Source organism: Sinohyriopsis cumingii, chromosome 4 (genome assembly GCF_028554795.1).
Source record: "Sinohyriopsis cumingii isolate HCF-2022 chromosome 4, ASM2855479v2, whole genome shotgun sequence".
NCBI lineage: Eukaryota > Metazoa > Mollusca > Bivalvia > Unionida > Unionidae > Sinohyriopsis > Sinohyriopsis cumingii.
Window position 1 is genome coordinate 54,412,022 of NC_142964.1, and position 19,453 is coordinate 54,431,474.

Genomic DNA, 19,453 nt, shown 5'->3' on the forward strand with positions numbered 1-19,453 from the left:
AATATTTACAAAGTAGTTTTGAGCCTTACAATGCCATTGGACATGAGATGATGCCACTGTAGCTTGCGTCCACTGTGTTTTAGTCTGTAAAACTCCTCCACTTGTGGGATATAATCTTCTAACTCCATAGGTAGAGAGACTGACACTCGATCACTGGATCTAGCCCATGCTCCCGCATTCAGAATCTTTATATTTATTGAATCTGGAGATTACAAATACTCAATTTATTTTATAATGAACAAGTCTATGCTTCATTCTAGACCCTGCCCCATTTTAATGTAATTCAGACAAATATTAATTAATGATATCTCTGTCTTATATTAAGTTCAAAGTATATTTTAAAACATTTATTTGGCTGGCCCAAGTGTCGGTAGAAATACTAATATATAAAGCAAGTAACTAACAACCTGCCATGATGTAACAAAAGGACTTAAACAAAGATTGTGTCAAACTAGTGATCATGATACACTTAAAAGGAAATGGCAAAAAGCCACTACCCCCAACACATGGAATCGTGATATTCCACAGGAAATAGAACACAGTCCTCTCCACCCCACTCACACTAGGAATTGTGATATTCTATTGGAAATAGTATAGTCCCTCCACCCCACCCCTAACCCTTGGAATCATGACATTCTAAAGGAAATACTACATAGTGCTCTCCACCCAACCCAAACAAGGAATCATGCTATTCCATAGGAAATAGTACAGTCCCCACCAGCCCACCCAAACAAGGAATCATGCTATTCCATAGGAAATAGTACAGTCCCCACCAGCCCACCCAAACAAGGAATCATGCTATTCCATAGGAAATAGTACAGTCCCCACCAGCCCACCCAAACAAGGAATCATGCTATTCCATAGGAAATAGTACAGTCCCCACCAGCCCACCCAAACAAGGAATCATGCTATTCCATAGGAAATAGTACAGTCCCCACCAGCCCACCCAAACAAGGAATCATGCTATTCCACAGGAAATAGTACAGTCCCCACCAGCCCACCCAAACAAGGAATCATGCTATTCCATAGGAAATAGTACAGTCCCCACCAGCCCACCCAAACAAGGAATCATGCTATTCCATAGGAAATAGTACAGTCCTCACCAGCCCACCCAAACAAGGAATCATGCTATTCCACAGGAATTAGTACAGTCCCCACCATCCCACCCAAACAAGGAATCATGCTATTCCATAGGAAATAGTACAGTCCCCACCAGCCCACCCAAACAAGGAATCATGCTATTCCATAGGAAATAGTAGTCCCCACCAGCCCACCCAAACAAGGAATCATGCTATTCCATAGGAAATAGTACAGTCCCCACCAAACAAGGAATCATGCTATTCCATAGGAAATAGTAGTCCCCACCATCCCACCCAAACAAGGAATCATGCTATTCCATAGGATATAGTACAGTCCCCACCAGCCCACACAAAAGAATCTATTTTTAAAAAAAATCTGCATTTACATTTAAATTATGTAAATTTTAAGTTCAATGTTCAAATTTATTTGCTAAAATGTGATAAAAATGCACAAGCAAAGGAAATTATGAGACTACAATGTAAGAGTGATCGTGTTCAAGAATACAGTTGTAATGATAAATTAGATGAGACAACACATACAAGATTAAAGTACTAAGGATAAATTAGATGAGACTGTGTTTAAAATTAAAGTAGTATGGATACATTAGATGAGACAGAGTACAAAATTAAAGTAGTATGGATACATTAGATGAGATGGTGTGTACAAGATTAAAGAAGAATAAATGAGATATGACAGTGTATACAAAATTTAACTAGCAAGTATTAATTAGAGACAGCAAGTACAAGATCACAGTAGTGAGGATAACGGAGATGAAACTGTGTGTACAAGATCACAGTAGTGAGGATAACTGAGATGAGACTGTGTGTACAAGATCACAGTAGTGAGGATAACTGAGATGAGACTGTGTGTACAAGATCACAGTAGTATGGATAAATTAGATGAGACCGTGTGCACAAGATTACAGTAGTATGGATAAATCAGAGTGTGTACAAGATTACTCTAGCAATGATACACTTGATGACACAGTATGTACAAGATTACGTTAGAAAGCATAAATGAGATGATGAGACTGTGTGTACAGTAGTAAGGGTAACTGAGAAGAGACAGTTTGTAGAAAATTAAAGCAGTAAAGGATAACACAGGGGATAAAAGATAAATTCGAATATTCCAGTAAAATACAAGTTGCTTTTGTTGGTCAACAGATTCTTACTTCAATTAAAGGACATGCCATTTCACATGTACGCTAAAGGACAATCAACTAAAAATACATTTAAAATAACTCAACCATAGCTCTTTCATCTATCCATATGACACTACTACAAATATAAATCTCCAGAAATGAAGTTATATGAAAAAGGCTGTCACGCTCAAATGATTCCGTATTGAAACTTTTTGTTTAATGGACTATACACTGATTATATCATGCTTCATCATATAAATGAAGGATATTTGCTTGTATCGAGTAATGGATATATTTCACTGCTGGGGTGAAAATACTTCAGCTTTTCATCCACAAGATGAAGTGTATCCCGTAATCACTTTGAACATGCAGATTTTCTTATTTTATGCTCAAGCATATTGGTTGACTAACATGCAAAACAGATATTTAGTAGCAGATTTCTTATGGCACCAGGGTTCGACATTAACTTTTATAAGCAAGAAGCCCCCAGGACTTCCTGCTATTGAAAACTGGTGGTCCTTCTTACTGATAGTTGTTGTTGTGGGGTTTAACGACATTTTTCAGCCCACGATAGGCTATACATGGCGGCCAGTATTAATGGTGGAGTAAAACCCGGGAAAACCCCAGAAAGAACCACCGACCCACAAGAAGCTACTGGCAAGCCTTCTCACACCCCCACTGGCTGAACCAGAGACTTGAACCCATGCAGACAGAGGTGAGATGGCAGTGATCCGTAGGAGAGTGCTTTAGACCACTCGGGTCCCCTCTTACTGATAGAATGTCCTCCTCATTTACGGTTATAGTTACTGAAAAAATGTACAACTATACAATAAAATAAAACACACAAACAAGGCTGTTATCTGATCACAGTTTACATTAAATTCATCAACAGTTTATATGCTTTGTTTTGTAATGCTGACAAATCTTGTGTGGTATCATCATCATCATAATCATTGTCATCAGCAGTATCAACATCCGTTCCCATTGTAACAATCGATTTCATCCATTCATTCCCATATCTCTCTGACATAATGCCCTCTATAGCATGACTGATGGTTTCACTGTATACCGTAAACCAATAAAGTGAGTTTAAACCTAAGAAGAAATACTAAATAGCTGAATTAATAAAATTAAATAAACTAGAATGCATCTAAAGTATATTTCTGGTTTACAAGTCTGAATTAAATAGTATAAAATGAAAGTTAATAACAATTACCTTGCATTCGAAAGAACGTATTCAATTTCTGTCTCTTTGTTAGACATAACAGATGAGACATCACAAATAATTACTGTCAAAAACTGACGAGGAAATGATATGGTCCTGTTCCAACTCTTCAAGTTTTGCCCTGATTAATTACTGACCATACTATGTCCAAACCTTGTCCAACCTAGACAATTTTACATAGTGGGTATATGGGTGTCCATGTTTTGTGACAAAATGAACATTTCTAAACATGACACACAGTTTGCCGAAGGCTGCCTTCAAAGCTTTCTCTCTTAGGCTATTCCTTTTGTGGCTCTCTGATGTGTCATGGGTTCTGACTGTATCAATTTTAAAGTTTTTGCAGCCAACTACAAATGTTCCTGATCTTATCATATGCAGAACAAACTGAACATGTCATCTCCTCCTTCTCCTTTTATGAAATTCCTGCTTTCAGGTATCTTGGAATTTTCATTCTCCTTTGGTTTTATTGTACACACAGGTTTCGAGTTTCTTGTCTTTTGGTGGGATTTGGGGGGGAAGGTGGAGAGACATTATCAAGAAATCTCCATATTTTTTAAACACGCAAGACCACATAACAAAATATCAATTGTCTCAATGCTTGATGCTCGTATTAACAAAGTAAGCACCCAAATGACAATAATTTGCTTTAATGGCATAGGCATGATCTCTGCTTTATTTTAACTTCGCTTCACTTTCGATTTTCGCATTGTTTGACATGTCTATAATTAAAAGAAAGATTTATACAATCCTATAACATGGGACAGATATAATTTTAATATCCACAATTTAAAATAGCAGGCCCAACTGACCACCTAGCTTTAGTAAAGTAGTGGTCCTTCTGAAAAATCAGGTGGCCTCGAGCCAGTGAACCTGCATTAGTGTCGAGCCTTGGGTACCCTGTGCAACAATGTCATTTGTTTACAATTTATGTTCTGCAATGTATTAGTCACACATAAAATATCAGTAGTAGCATATTTCTCCTTCCTTATTCATAGTAAAAAAGCACATAAACAAAACAATGAATGGAAGAAAAAGAAAAGAGGAACTCATTGTTTGATTTGAACCTGGTAATCCTGCGTGACAGGTGGCCATGCTTACCACCAGACCAAGGGAGTGATAACAGAAATATTAAAATTTCTTGGTTGATATCTACTAAATGCAGTGAAAAATAATTTTGATATTTCACACCAGTGAACTGTCAAAATGATTCCTCTTGGCAAGGAGTTCATGGACAAGCATAAAATAATCAGTTGATAATATATATTTTCGTAGCAATTAAGTAGAATAACCCTTGTGCCTGAGTCATGGGTTAATTCACTGACCTAAAACAAGAGGTAAATTGTTCATTTTTTTAAAAACCATACCCACTTTAATATCATATTACATTATCAAGTGTAACATTATAATGGCAGGTTTGTAGACATCTCTTTAGTTTTACTCATGCTCTCCTTGCTAATGTTAAAGAAAGATATTACGCATGAATTGGACTCTACCTGCTATATATTCATTGTTATTTCTATGTGCATCTTTGAATTCTAGATTGAGGTCTTCACTGACTTTAATATCCTGGAACATCCGTGCTAACTTGTTCACATAGTCAGCTGGCATTCCAACTTCCTGAAATTACAGATTACATACATTATGAAGCACACAATTTTCTGATGCTTAAAAAACCAAAAAGTTTAGCAAGTTGATGAAATCAGTGAAATATGTTTTCCTTACTGTTCATATTACCAATGATTACCATATATTCATGTTCTAGTTCGAACAAACTGCAAACTTCATAGATCCAGATCTGCCATCGCATAATGCACCATTATATCTTGGTCTATGCAGTACTTTGTGATTAATAAGAAGAAACACTTCCAGCACATTATCTGATGACAAAGTCTCTACTGTTTGCAACTGGACCTGATTAAAAAGACGAGTATATACATCATACGAATTAATTTTTTATATAAAATGTAATGACCTTACAGGATTATCATTAAATGTATTAAATGGACGTGCAATAAGTTCATCATTTGTGGATGTGAATATTTTTGTAAAGTGCGTAGGCAGAATAAGGAAATGTTACTGTTAAAAGCTGACCTTATAGCAAAAGTGAGCAAAGCTCATTCTGGCATTCCTAGCAAAAGCATATATGATAAATATAAATAAAGGTATGTATGGTCTCAACCCTTATTCTTGGTATTAAATTTTATTTTATGTAAACTGGGTCCAATTCAATATGTAAATGTAAGCAGTGTAAATGTCTGACAGATAAATATACTACACACAGTAAATATTATTCATATAGTGTGCTGCTAACTAGATCAAAATAAAAAGGAAACCATGTTTGTGGCAAATGTAATCTGGTGGGTGGGGGAGTAAAATGTAAGACTTGCCTGTTGCTAATTTGTAACTTACCTTTCCAGGACAGAAATGAAAAAACTAAAAATGACACGAACCCATTGAGGGAAAGTTCTAGAAAGTTATGGGCTAGAAGAACACACACCTAGTCTATTCCTCATATCACAGTTCCCTGCACAGCAGCCATCATCCTTTATACGGACACATACTACTTTTGGAACATCAGAGTCGGGTGGGACAAGAGAAACTAGCAATAGCAAATTTGAGGTGTAACATAATTAAATGAAAATTAGTTTACACCTACCCTCAACTACATTTTAATATCATATGCTACCTGTCACTTTTGTGTAGATGAATGTGGGGAGCTGACTGCCACAAAAATGAGGATGTACTCTAGGCTAGGAATGTCCTTATGGTATCTGCTTGTGCTACTGTTACAATGGAAAACATGCCTTTGCTCTTGTGTACCATAGCAAAAATGAGGATGTAGTCAACTTTAGGCTAGGAATGTCCTTATAATATCTGCTTGTGCTACCGTTACTATGGACCCTAAGAAAATATGCCTTTGCTCTTGTGTACCATAGCATAGAAGGAAAAAGTAGTGTGTGGCCAGCATAACATGGCTTTCATAATATCCTTCAAGCATGAATGAGTAAACCTCAAGCAAAGAAAAAGGGAAAAGGTAGTGTTAGATTGTCTAAATGCAGCATTTGTAACATCCTCCAAAGACAAAAGTGTTTGATAGGCACATGAGGTAGCAATGACTTAAACCTCATGGGCTTTAATATTCTCTTCATGAAAGGTCTCTCTCAGCAACTAGGCACATGAGGTAGCAATGACTTAAACCTCATGGGCTTTAATATTCTCTTCATGAAAGGTCTCTCTAAGCAACTAGGCACATGAGGTAGCAATGGCTCAAACCTCATGGGCTTTAATCTTTTCTTCATGAAAGATCTCTCTCAGCAACAGAATGATACGATGTCTTGATGCTAAGGACAAGCTACATCTAAATGGTGGAAGTTCAAATATTAACTGAGACCTTTAAGCAAAGTACAAGACCTTCTCCCTTTAGAAATGGAAACATAAAGACCCAACAGAATGAACTGTTCTTGTTCATTGCCAGTACAGTAAAAATACAAATGAGGTTGGGGATCTCAGTAGAAAGTGGAGCAACCAAAGGAAGCTGTTTTTTTTCACTAAAAAAACTAGTTGGCAAAGGGGAGAAACTGGCTTAGAATTGCCAATGAACCATAAACCACCTTCTACAGATAGGGCATGAAGCTTGCTCTTTCATCCTGCATATACTAAGGACAGTAAGAAAACAGATTTAAGGGAAAAGATTTATCTAAAGATTCATAAGGGATGTTTGTCAAAGACACAACGTGCACAAGAGAATCCATATGGGTATTTATGAGCAAGTCACTGGTTTGTGCAGCACAAAACACCTGCTGGATGGGGCTGCCATATAGCACCTAAACTAAGAATTCTCTCTCTTCAAATAGGAATATAAGCAACTCTGCTATAAGGTAAAGCTAGGATTAACATGTTTCCTACTGTATCAACTGTTAAAGATTCTTGGCATCATAGATTTGGGACATGAGAATCTCCCGGCCAGAATGATGCACTTAGCAACTATGCTGGCAGGAAGATAACCTGAGTGCCATGTACATGGATAACACATACCTTGACGTTTTGGCATCTAACAGCTGCACCAAGTGCTGTAGTCATGACAAGAGATTCCTCATCAAAGGTTGCTGATAAAAGATCTGGGAAGCTTTAAGTTCCAACAACTCTACCATCCAAGGAGGGAAGCTTGAGGGATCAAGTAGGGAAGTGTACCCTGTAGCTAGATGCAGAGACCAAAGGTTTTAACTTGGGGGGAGAGGGAGACTGAATATTCCTTACGCTGCCCACAAACTCTTGTCCTTACGAAACCTTTGAGAAAACTCCAACCATAGCTGAATAGAGGAGCAACAGGGGAGCAATGTGTGAGCTAGCCATGAAGAGTCTCTCCAAACTGGAGATAATTTTTATGTCCATTGATCCTGATGTCCTGGAACACCAATCTCTGGGCAGAAGATGGTAAACTTAGTTTATTGCCTTATCAAAAATCCAGATATCTCCTCCTCTGCTACCTGAGTAGATGGGTGGAAGGAAGCTGAGAACCTCAAAGAAGTATGAAGTAACATCTCAGCCTGTTCTGAAATAATGCATTAGAGTCCACTATGCTATGTCTGATGAAAGGCAGGACTTTGCAACCCTATTGCATGGAAGACCTGAGGACAGTAGGATTCTCATCCTCAAGTGGAGTATAAGGATTGTAGCTAGAGAAAGCCTTGGCAAGAGGACAAAAATGTTTCTCTACCTTGCTAAATCATCTAGAGGATGAAGAATGGTCTTCCTCCTTCCAAACTATGCTTTATATGCTGATGATTTCTGAACCTGAATCACAACATCAGGGTCCCAAGGTCCATAGCAACATAAATGGAAGGACAATTCACTTCCTTAAAATGAATGTCCTAACATCCTGTAAGGATTAAGAGGAATTAGAGAGATGGGTATGCCGATCCAATCCTTACCCCTAGCCTGGCACATGTACATGGACTACCAGTCTCAAACAGGGTTCATCGTAGCCTGACTGCCAATGACTGGTGACCAATTGAAGCAACCGATCTGCAGGAAAATCCCTCCTCAATTTTAACTGAGCTAGACTATATCTCACCTTCCAAGATGGCTTGATCCACCTTTCACTATCGCTGAGCTAAGGGCTCTAAAAAAGGGTGCTGCTCCTCCCTCATAGGAGAAATGGGAGAATGACTCAACTTTGTTGTCACCAGAGTGTAGGAATGGAAAGGATGCTGCTCCTCTCTCAGTGGGGCCAACTCGATCTCTGCCACTGTACTTTTTATTTTTAACCTGAAGTGGCACTGACTGGGTTGGAATAAATGTTATAAGTTTTATGTCTATGCAGAAAATTACCCGCATGCTCCTGAGCTAAAGGAGTTTCTTCACCACCAAAGAGATAATCTTCTTCTGAGACAAGGGAATCAGAGAAAGATCCAGTGTGTTCATGATCTGAGGAGAAAGATGGACCTTTCTTTCTCCCTTTATGTCAGCTTCCAGACCTCATCCGACCATATGCAGCAAAATGGATATCTGCCTGTCTGTTGGCAATTAGAACAAGGAAGGTGGGGTGTACATCCCATGAGGCTTTTGTGTGCCCATGTTTGCCTATACCCTGCAAAATATGGCTGCATCAGTTATCTCTAAAATACAAGGAGTTATAACTTTTTAAAAAATGATTGTAATACAATCCTACCCACTTATACTGACATCACTTATGTCGACAAGCCACCTATTTCGACAAAAAAGCAAAGTCCCGGTTCCTTGGTCTACTATTACTACCAAAATTGTCATGCTTATGTCGACGTCAAGATAACAAATAAATGTACATGTCAACAGAAGCCCTTGGTCCCAGCTTGAACAAATCTTTTGTTTTCTAATCATTTATGTTGACAAGCTGCCAGTTCTGACCCATACTTTGTTTAACAATCAGTTGATCTTGCCACCAGGCTTTAATTTTCCTGCCTAATCATTTATGTGGGCAAGCAGCCAGATCCAACCTGTATGTTATTCAACAATTAGTTGAGCTTGCCACCAGGCTTCAATGTCGTGGTCGGATAAAAAAAAACAGGCTATTGTTTGGTCAACCAACTTGCTGACATGTTTTCATTTCCCTGTGAACAGCCCCATCCCCTTGGTAGCCTCAATAAGATGGGAACAGAATGACCAAAATCTAGGACAATTTAAGTACATGTACTTGAAGCATGTAAATAACTATGCAACCATGTGCTAATGCCGACATTGAATACTGTATTGAATGTTTTTCATATCAGGATATGACTGACGCAATATTTTATTGTGGATTTTATTACACAAAGGTAACCAAAATGTAATTTTTGAAAAACAACTGAATTTTAATGAAACAATTATGGAATTACCCAATTCGAAGTAGGGAAGGGGTAATGTTAAAGGGTACAGCTGACAAATGGAACGAAAATGTCTAAAATTTGCAGGACAGCTAATACTCCAACCAAATATGCAACTGAGGTTATAAAACACTCAAATTATAAGTAAAACCATATTTAACTGCTACATACACATTCTTGCTACAAAAGTAGGAAATATTTCTGAAAAGTGTTTTTTAACTGAACAAATCCAATATGTCCTCTGAAAAAGGATAATGGTGACTGCACACGAAACTATGACGTGGTGAACAGATTGGGTCTGTGTTCTTCTAGTTTTGAAGTCATGACTGACACTAAATCCAGATTTTCAAGTGAAAATCATATTTGCTGCTTGAAAAGCATTACATTTAAACAAAGGATCAGAGTGAGAAATATATGAGATGAATGAAAAATATACGAGATGAATGAAAATAGCAAAGATGATGTAAATGTACTAAATATAAAATGCCATATCTTTAAAGAAAGTTACTGGCAAATGATTTTACCCGTAACCACTCCACCATGTTCTCCTCCTTCTCATTATCAGCAGAGGTATCTAGTATCAGTCGCCGTGTCAAGTGAGCTTTATGGTACCTCATAAAAACATCTTTGTTCTGCACATATTTTAGCACCAACAGCTATAGAAAAAAAATGAAGCACTGATGTAATATTTATAACTCAATGGAAGAAATATTACATACATAAAAAATGATTCTGCAGACGAAGGGTCTCACCTGACATACAAATGATGTGATAAATCTATGTTTTACCCAACTTGCACAAACCCGAACATAAAACTTGTGGTGTGCATGATGACCATAACAAACTGTGTATTATGAGACATATGCACACATTATTTTATATAAACACTGCATGCATATCCAAATTTTTTATGTATATGGAATTTTCCTGTTTCTACCAAAGTCACTGAAAGATTAACCCCTCTGTTTCTAGGTTAGTGTATACCTCAACTACATGAAGAAGTTCTAGGTGTGTGTATAATAACAACTCCAAGAAACCTATCCTAACTGATCTGCCATAGGAGGTGGTGACAAAATATATATGACAACAGAATCCAAGGTAAAAGTGGTCCATGTGAGGTATCCAATTTTCAAGCATCAGAAACCAGACGGGCTTCACATTAAGTCTTCCTAGGGAAAACAGATCTGCTGCCATGTTTAAGGTCTCCGTGACAGAGAGGCAGAAGGGAGCAGATAATGAAGTCTTCTTGAACACTCCTGGCATGATACTCTCAGAACATGAACCTTGAGGAGATTCATCCCAATGTAAATGAAGGCTTGAGAAGGATAGATTGGACTTCTCTAGTTTGGGGATTAAACCCAGAAAAGTGACAATCTTCCAACAAACTGACAAATGTTGAGTAAAATATATCTGAGATGTAGGTCTCAACCAGCCACTGAAATACTGGATGGCAGCACCCTCCCCCATGCTCTTACTTAAACTGCTAATGTGACAGTAGTAGGAAACAGCTGAATGCTAATCTGACAGTAGCAGGAAACAGCCAAATGCTAATGTGACAGTACCAGAAAACAGCCAAATGCTAATGTGACAGTAGCAGAAAACAGCTGAAAATAAAACAATAAAGTATCTAGATTCATAGCAGAGAAACTTTTAGTGCTACAAAATCTAAACAGATACTGTTTAATCATCCTATGACATACATGTGCATACATATTGAACCACAAGTGTTTCATCTTTCCTTACATAACTGTTTAATTATTTTTTGCACTGAATTCAGATACATAATGACCTCTGTGTGTGTGATATGGATTTTAACTTAGCTTTACATTTTTTAAAGTCATATCGCTACGATGTCTGCAGTGTGGCAGTTTATAGCGATGTCTACACTGAGGTATCATGCTGCAGACATGTAGCATGATATCCCACCCTGTAACATTATCCTGACAGCAGGCTAACTAGTCCAAACACTAACCTCTTAATGCTGAGTGCCAAGCAAGGCAGCTGCTAGTACCATTTTTATATGGATTTGGTATGACCCTGCAGGGCTGAACCTGCGACCTCCTGCATCTGAGGCAGATGCTCTAACCACTTAGGGCACCAAAGCAGTCTATAATAATATGACAAAATGACTAAATATATATGTGTGCATATTTTTGGGGAATATTTATGTATTCATTCTTGTGGAGGCAATATATTCACGCTATACATTAGACATATACACATACACACACACACACACATATATATATATATATATATATATATATATATATACATTTTCTCTCATTTAATATGCATGAATTTAAAATGGTTACTGTTCCAATGAATGATGTGATTTTGCAATCACTCTACCCCATCCCCTTTTTTGTGGAGTATGTATCATTTTCTTCAGCTCCTTGTGTGTGGTCTGGATTTAAATGATGGCACTGCATATCCTGACATAGTTGGTTATACAGGTTATACATGACACTGCATATCCTGACATTGTTGGTTATACAGGTTATACATGATGACACTGCATATCCTGACATAATTGGTTATACAGGTTATACATGATGACACTGCATATCCTGACATAATTGGTTATACAGGTTATACATGACACTGCATATCCTGACATTGTTAGTTATACAGGTTATACATGACACTGCATATCCTGACATTGTTGGTTATACAGGTTATACATGATGACACTACATATCCTGACATTGTTGGTTATACAGGTTATACAGGACACTGCATATCCTGACATTGTTGGTTATATAGGTTATACATGATGACACTGCATATCCTGACATTGTTGGTTATACAGGTTATACATGATGACACTGCATATCCTGACATTGTTGGTTATACAGGTTATACATGACACTGCATATCCTGACATTGCTGGTTATACAGGTTATACATGACACTGCATATCCTGACATTGTTGGTTATACAGGTTATACATGATGACACTGCATATCCTGACATAATTGGTTATACAGGTTATACATGATGACACTGCATATCCTGACATAATTGGTTATACAGGTTATACATGATGACACTGCATATCCTGACATTGTTGGTTATACAGGGTATACATGACACTGCATATCCTGACATTGTTGGTTATACAGGTTATACATGACACTGCATATCCTGACATTGTTGGTTATACAGGCTACACATGATGACACTGCACATCCTCACATTGTTGGTTATATAGGTTACACATGATGACACTGCATATCCTGACATTGTTGGTTATACAGGTTATACATGACAATGCATATCCTGACATTGTTGGTTATACAGGTTATACATGATGACACTGCATATCCTGACATTGTTGGTTATACAGGTTATACATGACACTGCATATCCTGACATTGTTGGTTATACAGGTTATACATGATGACTGCATATCCTGATATTGTTGGTTATACAGGTTATACATGATGACACTGCATATCCTGACATTAATGGTTATACAGGTTATACAGGACACTGCATATCCTAACACTGTTGGTTATATAGGTTATACAGGACACTGCATATCCTGATATTGTTGGTTATACAGGTTATACATGACACTGCATATCCTCACATTGTTGGTTATACAGGTTATACAGGACACTGCATATCCTGACATTGTTGGTTATACAGGTTATACATGACACTGCATATCCTGACATTGTTGGTTATACATGACACTGCATATCCTGACTATCTTAGTATAGCAGGGTTTCACTGTTCCTTTGCTTTTACAGTTTGATTCTCTTCATCAGCTGTTGACTATGCCTGAGTGTAAGATACGATGATATTTGTTGATGTACCACAGTATACAACTTTGTAAGATAAGGGAGACAACTCACCACATCTTTTAATTTCTTCTCCACCTCCTCTGAGGTTAACTTCTTGCTAAGAACAGTTTTCCTCAGCAGCATATCACAGTAGTTAGCAAGGAGTTCGGGACATTTGGACTCGGGCTGGGTTTTAGCACCTACCCTAAAATAGTAAACAAAAATAATCTTCAGTAATCCTTCTTCTTCTCTACTAAACCAAGTTACATACATATTTTCGATAAGAAATTACACCACTGAAATAAATGAAATACATTAACGGCCAAAACAATTTATCTTTCAACATAATTTACTGTTATATATTTCAGAAATCCAAGAACAGAGGATTTCAATGATATTCAGAACTACTTTCACAAGAATGACACTTGTCCCGATGGACAGTTTTTCAATTACTTCTAGTAATTAAAACGATTTTCAACTATTACTTGGTTGAGGTTAACTTTAAAAAGGTGGATTTACAAAACAAACTGCACAAATCTCACTATGCATCTCATCTCATGCTCGACCAAACTTTAAAATTACAACAACACCTATCGAACAATATCAATATTTTATGCCTATACAATGTATTGCATTGTCATGCCATGCAGAAAACATTAGAGCCATTCATATACTTAATATGATTCTAATATAGATGAAGCAGTGTAAGATTATTCATGCTGATGGAGAGAGTAAATAAATAAATTTAATAACTTAAGATAAATAACCAGGAGTTGTTTTAAGGTAGCCCATTTTTGTAAAATCAATGCTTCCTGCACATCTTGAAATGATGTTATTGTTACATTATGACTGCAATGATGATACAAGTTTTAACATAGGTGAATTTAATTGCAAAAATAAATGAAAGACATAAAATGACAAGGTTGTTATTTCTGTCATTAAATAATGAAAAAGGAAAATTCTTACACAATTTTATTTATGACAATAACAGTCCTGCGAAAGAAAATGATAAAGTCAACGAAAAGTATACGAGACCTTTGGAAATCTTTAGCGCTTGATGACCTGCCATAAATTGGCAGAGCAGGCTTTCTGTTGAGGAAAACCGATGTCAACTTAATAATTGTATCATACAATTCAATAACCAACATATACTTTTCTTACAGTGTTTGATAAAACTTTTAACCCTATGCAACTTTGATGACAATTTTAAATATTTGTGCAGCTATTATTTTAAAGATGATTTGTGAAACTTTTTGGTAGACTTCGTGATACTTTTCTTTACTGGGGACAGATATTCAGCTAAGAGTAGTTCAAGAAAATTCACATTAATTTTTGGATTCATCCAATACATTTTTTACTTTTTACTTGCACCCTTAGCTATGTAAAAATATACTTTAAAAATATTTAAAAAAAGTTAAATATTCCAACATTTCAGAATTGATTATCATAAAACATATCACAGATTACAGCACACCCTCACTATAACACTGTTCATGTTATATGGCAGTCTCACTATAAGGCCCTCACTATAACACTTTTCATGTTATATGGCAGTCTCACTATAAGGCCTTTCATTATAACACTGTTCATGTTATATGGCAGTCTCACTCTAAGACCTCACTATAACACTGTTCGTGTTATATGGCTGTCTCACTATAAGGCCTTCACTAGAACAATGTTCATGTTATATGGCAGTCTCACTATAAGGCCCTTCATTATAACACTGTTCATGTTATATGGCATTCTCACTATAAGGCCCTTCACTATAACTGTTCATGTTATATGGCAGTCTCACTATAAGACCCTCACTATAACACTGTTCATGTTATATGGCAGTCTCACTATAAGGCCCTTCATTATAACACTGTTCATGTTATATGGCAGTCTCACTATAAGGCCCTTTATTATAACACTGTTCATGTTATATTGCAGTCTCACTATAAGGCCCTTCATTATAACACTGTTCATGTTATATGGCAGTCTCACAATAAGACCCTCACTATAACACTGTTCATGTTATATGACAGACTCATTATAAGGCCCTTCATTATAACACTGTTCATGTTATATGTCTGAGATGGTGATAGTTCCCATTTAATTAAGCTGTAGTGAAATTAAATGTTTATTGTACTTCATTATAATGTGGTCTCATTATAAACCATATACTCCCATGGACAGTGTTACAATGAGGGAGTGCTTGTCATGTACTTCATTATAAGGCAATCTCACTATAAGGCATATACTCCATGACTCCCATGGACAGATTTACAATGACGGAGTACTGTAGTTTGGATAATACATAATATTCAAGTGCAAATAACCGTAAACTGTGATGAAGCTAATACTTTAATATAATCCCTAATGACAATGTATAATACTTTAACATAATCCCTAATGACAATGTATAATACTTTAATATAATCCCTAATGACAATGTATAATACTTTAATATAATCCCTAATGACAATGTATAATACTTTAATATAATCCCTAATGACAATGTATAATACTTTAATATAATCCCTAATGACAATGTATAATACTTTAATATAATCTCTAATGGCAATGTATAATACTTTACTATAATCCCTAATGACAATCTAATACATTATTTTGATACATATATTAGTGGAATCTCTGTCTCATAACACATATTGTATAGCAATAGCAATGACCATACACAGCATTACAACTTATGAACAATGTGAATTCAACTGTAAATCAGACTGGGGAAAAATTATCAACAGCTCTTATATACAAGACAAGAGGCTCAAGTGGGACTGAGATTGTTCACCAGACTGACATCTGCCAAGACCCAAATGCAAGAGCAGTTGGTCAAGAAATCTGTGTCACTAGGTGCATTTTGTAGTGATTTCTTTCTATTTCAAGGTTTCTCAAGTTTTTTATACTTCCATCCATATTTGATAGCACATCAGCATAATAATTTTATCAAAACTGAATGGCCTCTATGTATGGATGCTTTGTGCCATATTTCTTAAAAATCTCTGGTTGTTTTCTATTTTTTACTAGCAGTTGATGGTGGATCAGAATCTTTTGTACTAAATTGAAAGCTCTGTATATAAGCCAGGATATTATCTCTCAAATTTAGTTCAATTCTTTTTAAGCTGTTGCTGTGAGGTCATTTAAAGTCTTTCTACTGTCAGTAACTGAGGATAAACATCATAGTGATCTGCATCCTTGGTACATATCAGAATGCCTTTTATGCCAGAATGCTTTAAATTTGGTCAAATTTCATTTAGCAGTTTTTGAGATGTCAAAAGGTTTTTCTATTTTTAATAATGGGAGCCATATTGGATAATAGATCAGAATCTGCTCCAAATGGATAAGGTCATGCAAGTGTAGATTTTGGCCCCTAAATTATCTATAAATCAAAGAATTTGCATGAGTATTTGTTATACACTGTAGTTATGTTATATCCACTATATATCAACTGCATCACATGTAAACATGATATAATGAAAGATGTGAAATTAACAGTTAATTTTGTTCCTCAATAGGACTGTGCTGCATTACAAACTGATTTGGTTAGATTTCCAGCACTTTAAAGTCCTAAAAATACTAACAGCACATTTGAGAACACTTTTGAAATTTTGACATTTTGTAACCATCTAACACATATGCAAATTGTATATACATTTTCTCACTTGCACTCATCACCAATGAGCAGAAAATGAAGGTGAAATGCATTCTTAGATCACCTATCAAGTCTGACACCATAAAGGTCTAGTTTACAGTAACTCAAAATGCCTTTTTATACATCTTTAAACAAAATTAACTTCAAATGTCAATTGTCATTTGTATGGGAGATATTATTTTTTCCTCTTTCTGTTTCTTGTTGTGTTTTGATATATTCTGTTGCTCAGAAAAAGGGAATGATGGCAAGAAATGAAACCCCTGTGTATTTTGTTATTACCTTGTTCATATCAAGTTGCATTTATTTTCTGTACTCTACTCTTCTGTGATTTCAAATATATTGGCACTCAGGCAAATAGGATCATAATATGAATGATAATTAGAATCACACCTATGTATTGATGCTACGAAAAAGCAAAGAATCCAGTAAAAATTAATATTTGTTACTATCATTGTTTGTCAGTTTCAATTTCATTAATTATTTTAGTACAATGCTTCAAAATAAGGTCTGTTAACTAGATTTTAAAATACTTGGTAAGCTACAAGCACATTATAACACTAATATAATTTATATTAGTATTTTCAAAGAACTATTTTTTAAAGAAAGCGATTATTGTACAATTTTACTTTTATTGCGATGATGTGTATAAAATCTATTATTTTTCCTTAAAAAGAAGAAGAAAGAAAAAAGCAAATAATTGAGGCCTTGGATACATTTATTACCCTAAGGAATTTCAGTATATTGGTTTTTGAGGAAAACCTCAAAATAATGAATGTGTACACATGACAAATGCAGGACAATACTATAAGCTCACTTGGCCAAATAAACTAAAAACCATTTTAAACATTTTAAGTTTAGATAGATCGAGGATTCTAATCATGATGGGCCAGATATTGCAAACTAAATCATGAAGTGTGCATGTCCACTACATTCTTGAAATTATCACTCACAGTTTTAGACACCAAACGTATGTTCAACAGAGAAAATGACTTACCCTTTATTTTTCAAAGGAATTTCTAGTTTGAAAACTGATATATCATTTACAACAATTTTGTATGCCTGTAAAAAAAAGAAGAAACTACTTTAAAATTAGCTCAGTTTGCAGCATTAATGAATTTATATTTAACACAAGAATTCTGTAGAATGCTTAATTCAAAAACCTACAGTAAAACCACTAGATCATGAAAAGTAGGTCTCTTTGACCTACTTTTGCACATAGTGAGTAATGCCCCCCCCCCTCGACACCATGAAAAATGCAGCCATAAAATTTCATGACTATATATACAACAATGTCAGAAAAATAAACTTAAATGCATCAGAGTACCATGAATGGCACTTCTCCCTCAATAACTCGTTAACAACAGGGTCCACAAACATAGACCACACTATAAGTGAGGGCACGAGTTACCAAGGAACCTAAAAAATTGATAAAATCTGCTTATACATTGAGAAAACCACGCATGGGTGTTTAGGGAACTGGGCTGTTTAATGACTAAATCCTCGTTTTACAATCACGTTGATAATAATTGTTAATAATGGACTTTTTCATTATTCTGTATAAATAACATTTATTTTCAAAATGTCCAACATGTGAAAGATCATTCCAACTGGTTTCAATAACCATCACATGAACACAAAAACATATATGTATTATGTCACTGCTTTTTGTTTTGTTCATGATTCTAGTTCCTGATAGTATACTAGCAACTCCGGAGTCAACTAGCCAGGAACTAGACTAACTGTTGATACACCTCCAAACAAGATTCCTTTTTTTCAAAAACTAGCAACATTTATTTCGTGAAACAAGCTCCTACGTTGAAACTCAATTTTTGTATTGTTCAGTTAGTACAATACTGATGTTGTGATTTCACTGAAAGTAATAGTGAAACTTCTTATCATCCTTGAGGATATCTTTAAGTGCTAGTTTAGGAATTATCTGAAATGCACTTGCCCACAATGGTCTGTATCTGTGAAACCAAGCTCTTTTTTTAATGAAGTATTTGTTTCGCTTGGCTGCCTTGCTATCTTTAATCAGTTATGAATGAGTAGGTTAATTTAAGGTAGTTTATGTTACATACACAATAACATTTATAACAGTGTTCGATTGATCAAATGAAGTTAGTTCACCCGACATACGACCGGGACTGCTGGATTTTAAGTGTGTAAGATTTGTGTGCCTTTTAATTTTTTTTATTCCACCTCCTTTATCTGATTCAAGAC

General features: G+C 35.9%; 1 protein-coding gene across 1 annotated transcript in view; it reads right to left on the reverse strand.

Annotated features, from left to right (window-relative positions):
- The window catches only part of LOC149801185 (cullin-5-like), a 67,503-nt gene that overhangs the window by 22,748 nt on the left and 25,302 nt on the right, over window positions 1-19,453 (reverse strand). The window contains exons 10-14 of the mRNA XM_089955218.1: window positions 18,228-18,292; window positions 13,651-13,783; window positions 10,312-10,443; window positions 4,940-5,063; window positions 30-202 (exon numbers count right to left, since the gene is read on the reverse strand). Of these exons, the coding sequence (XP_089811344.1) occupies window positions 30-202; window positions 4,940-5,063; window positions 10,312-10,443; window positions 13,651-13,783; window positions 18,228-18,292 (627 nt within the window). The remainder of the gene's footprint in view (window positions 1-29; window positions 203-4,939; window positions 5,064-10,311; window positions 10,444-13,650; window positions 13,784-18,227; window positions 18,293-19,453) is intronic.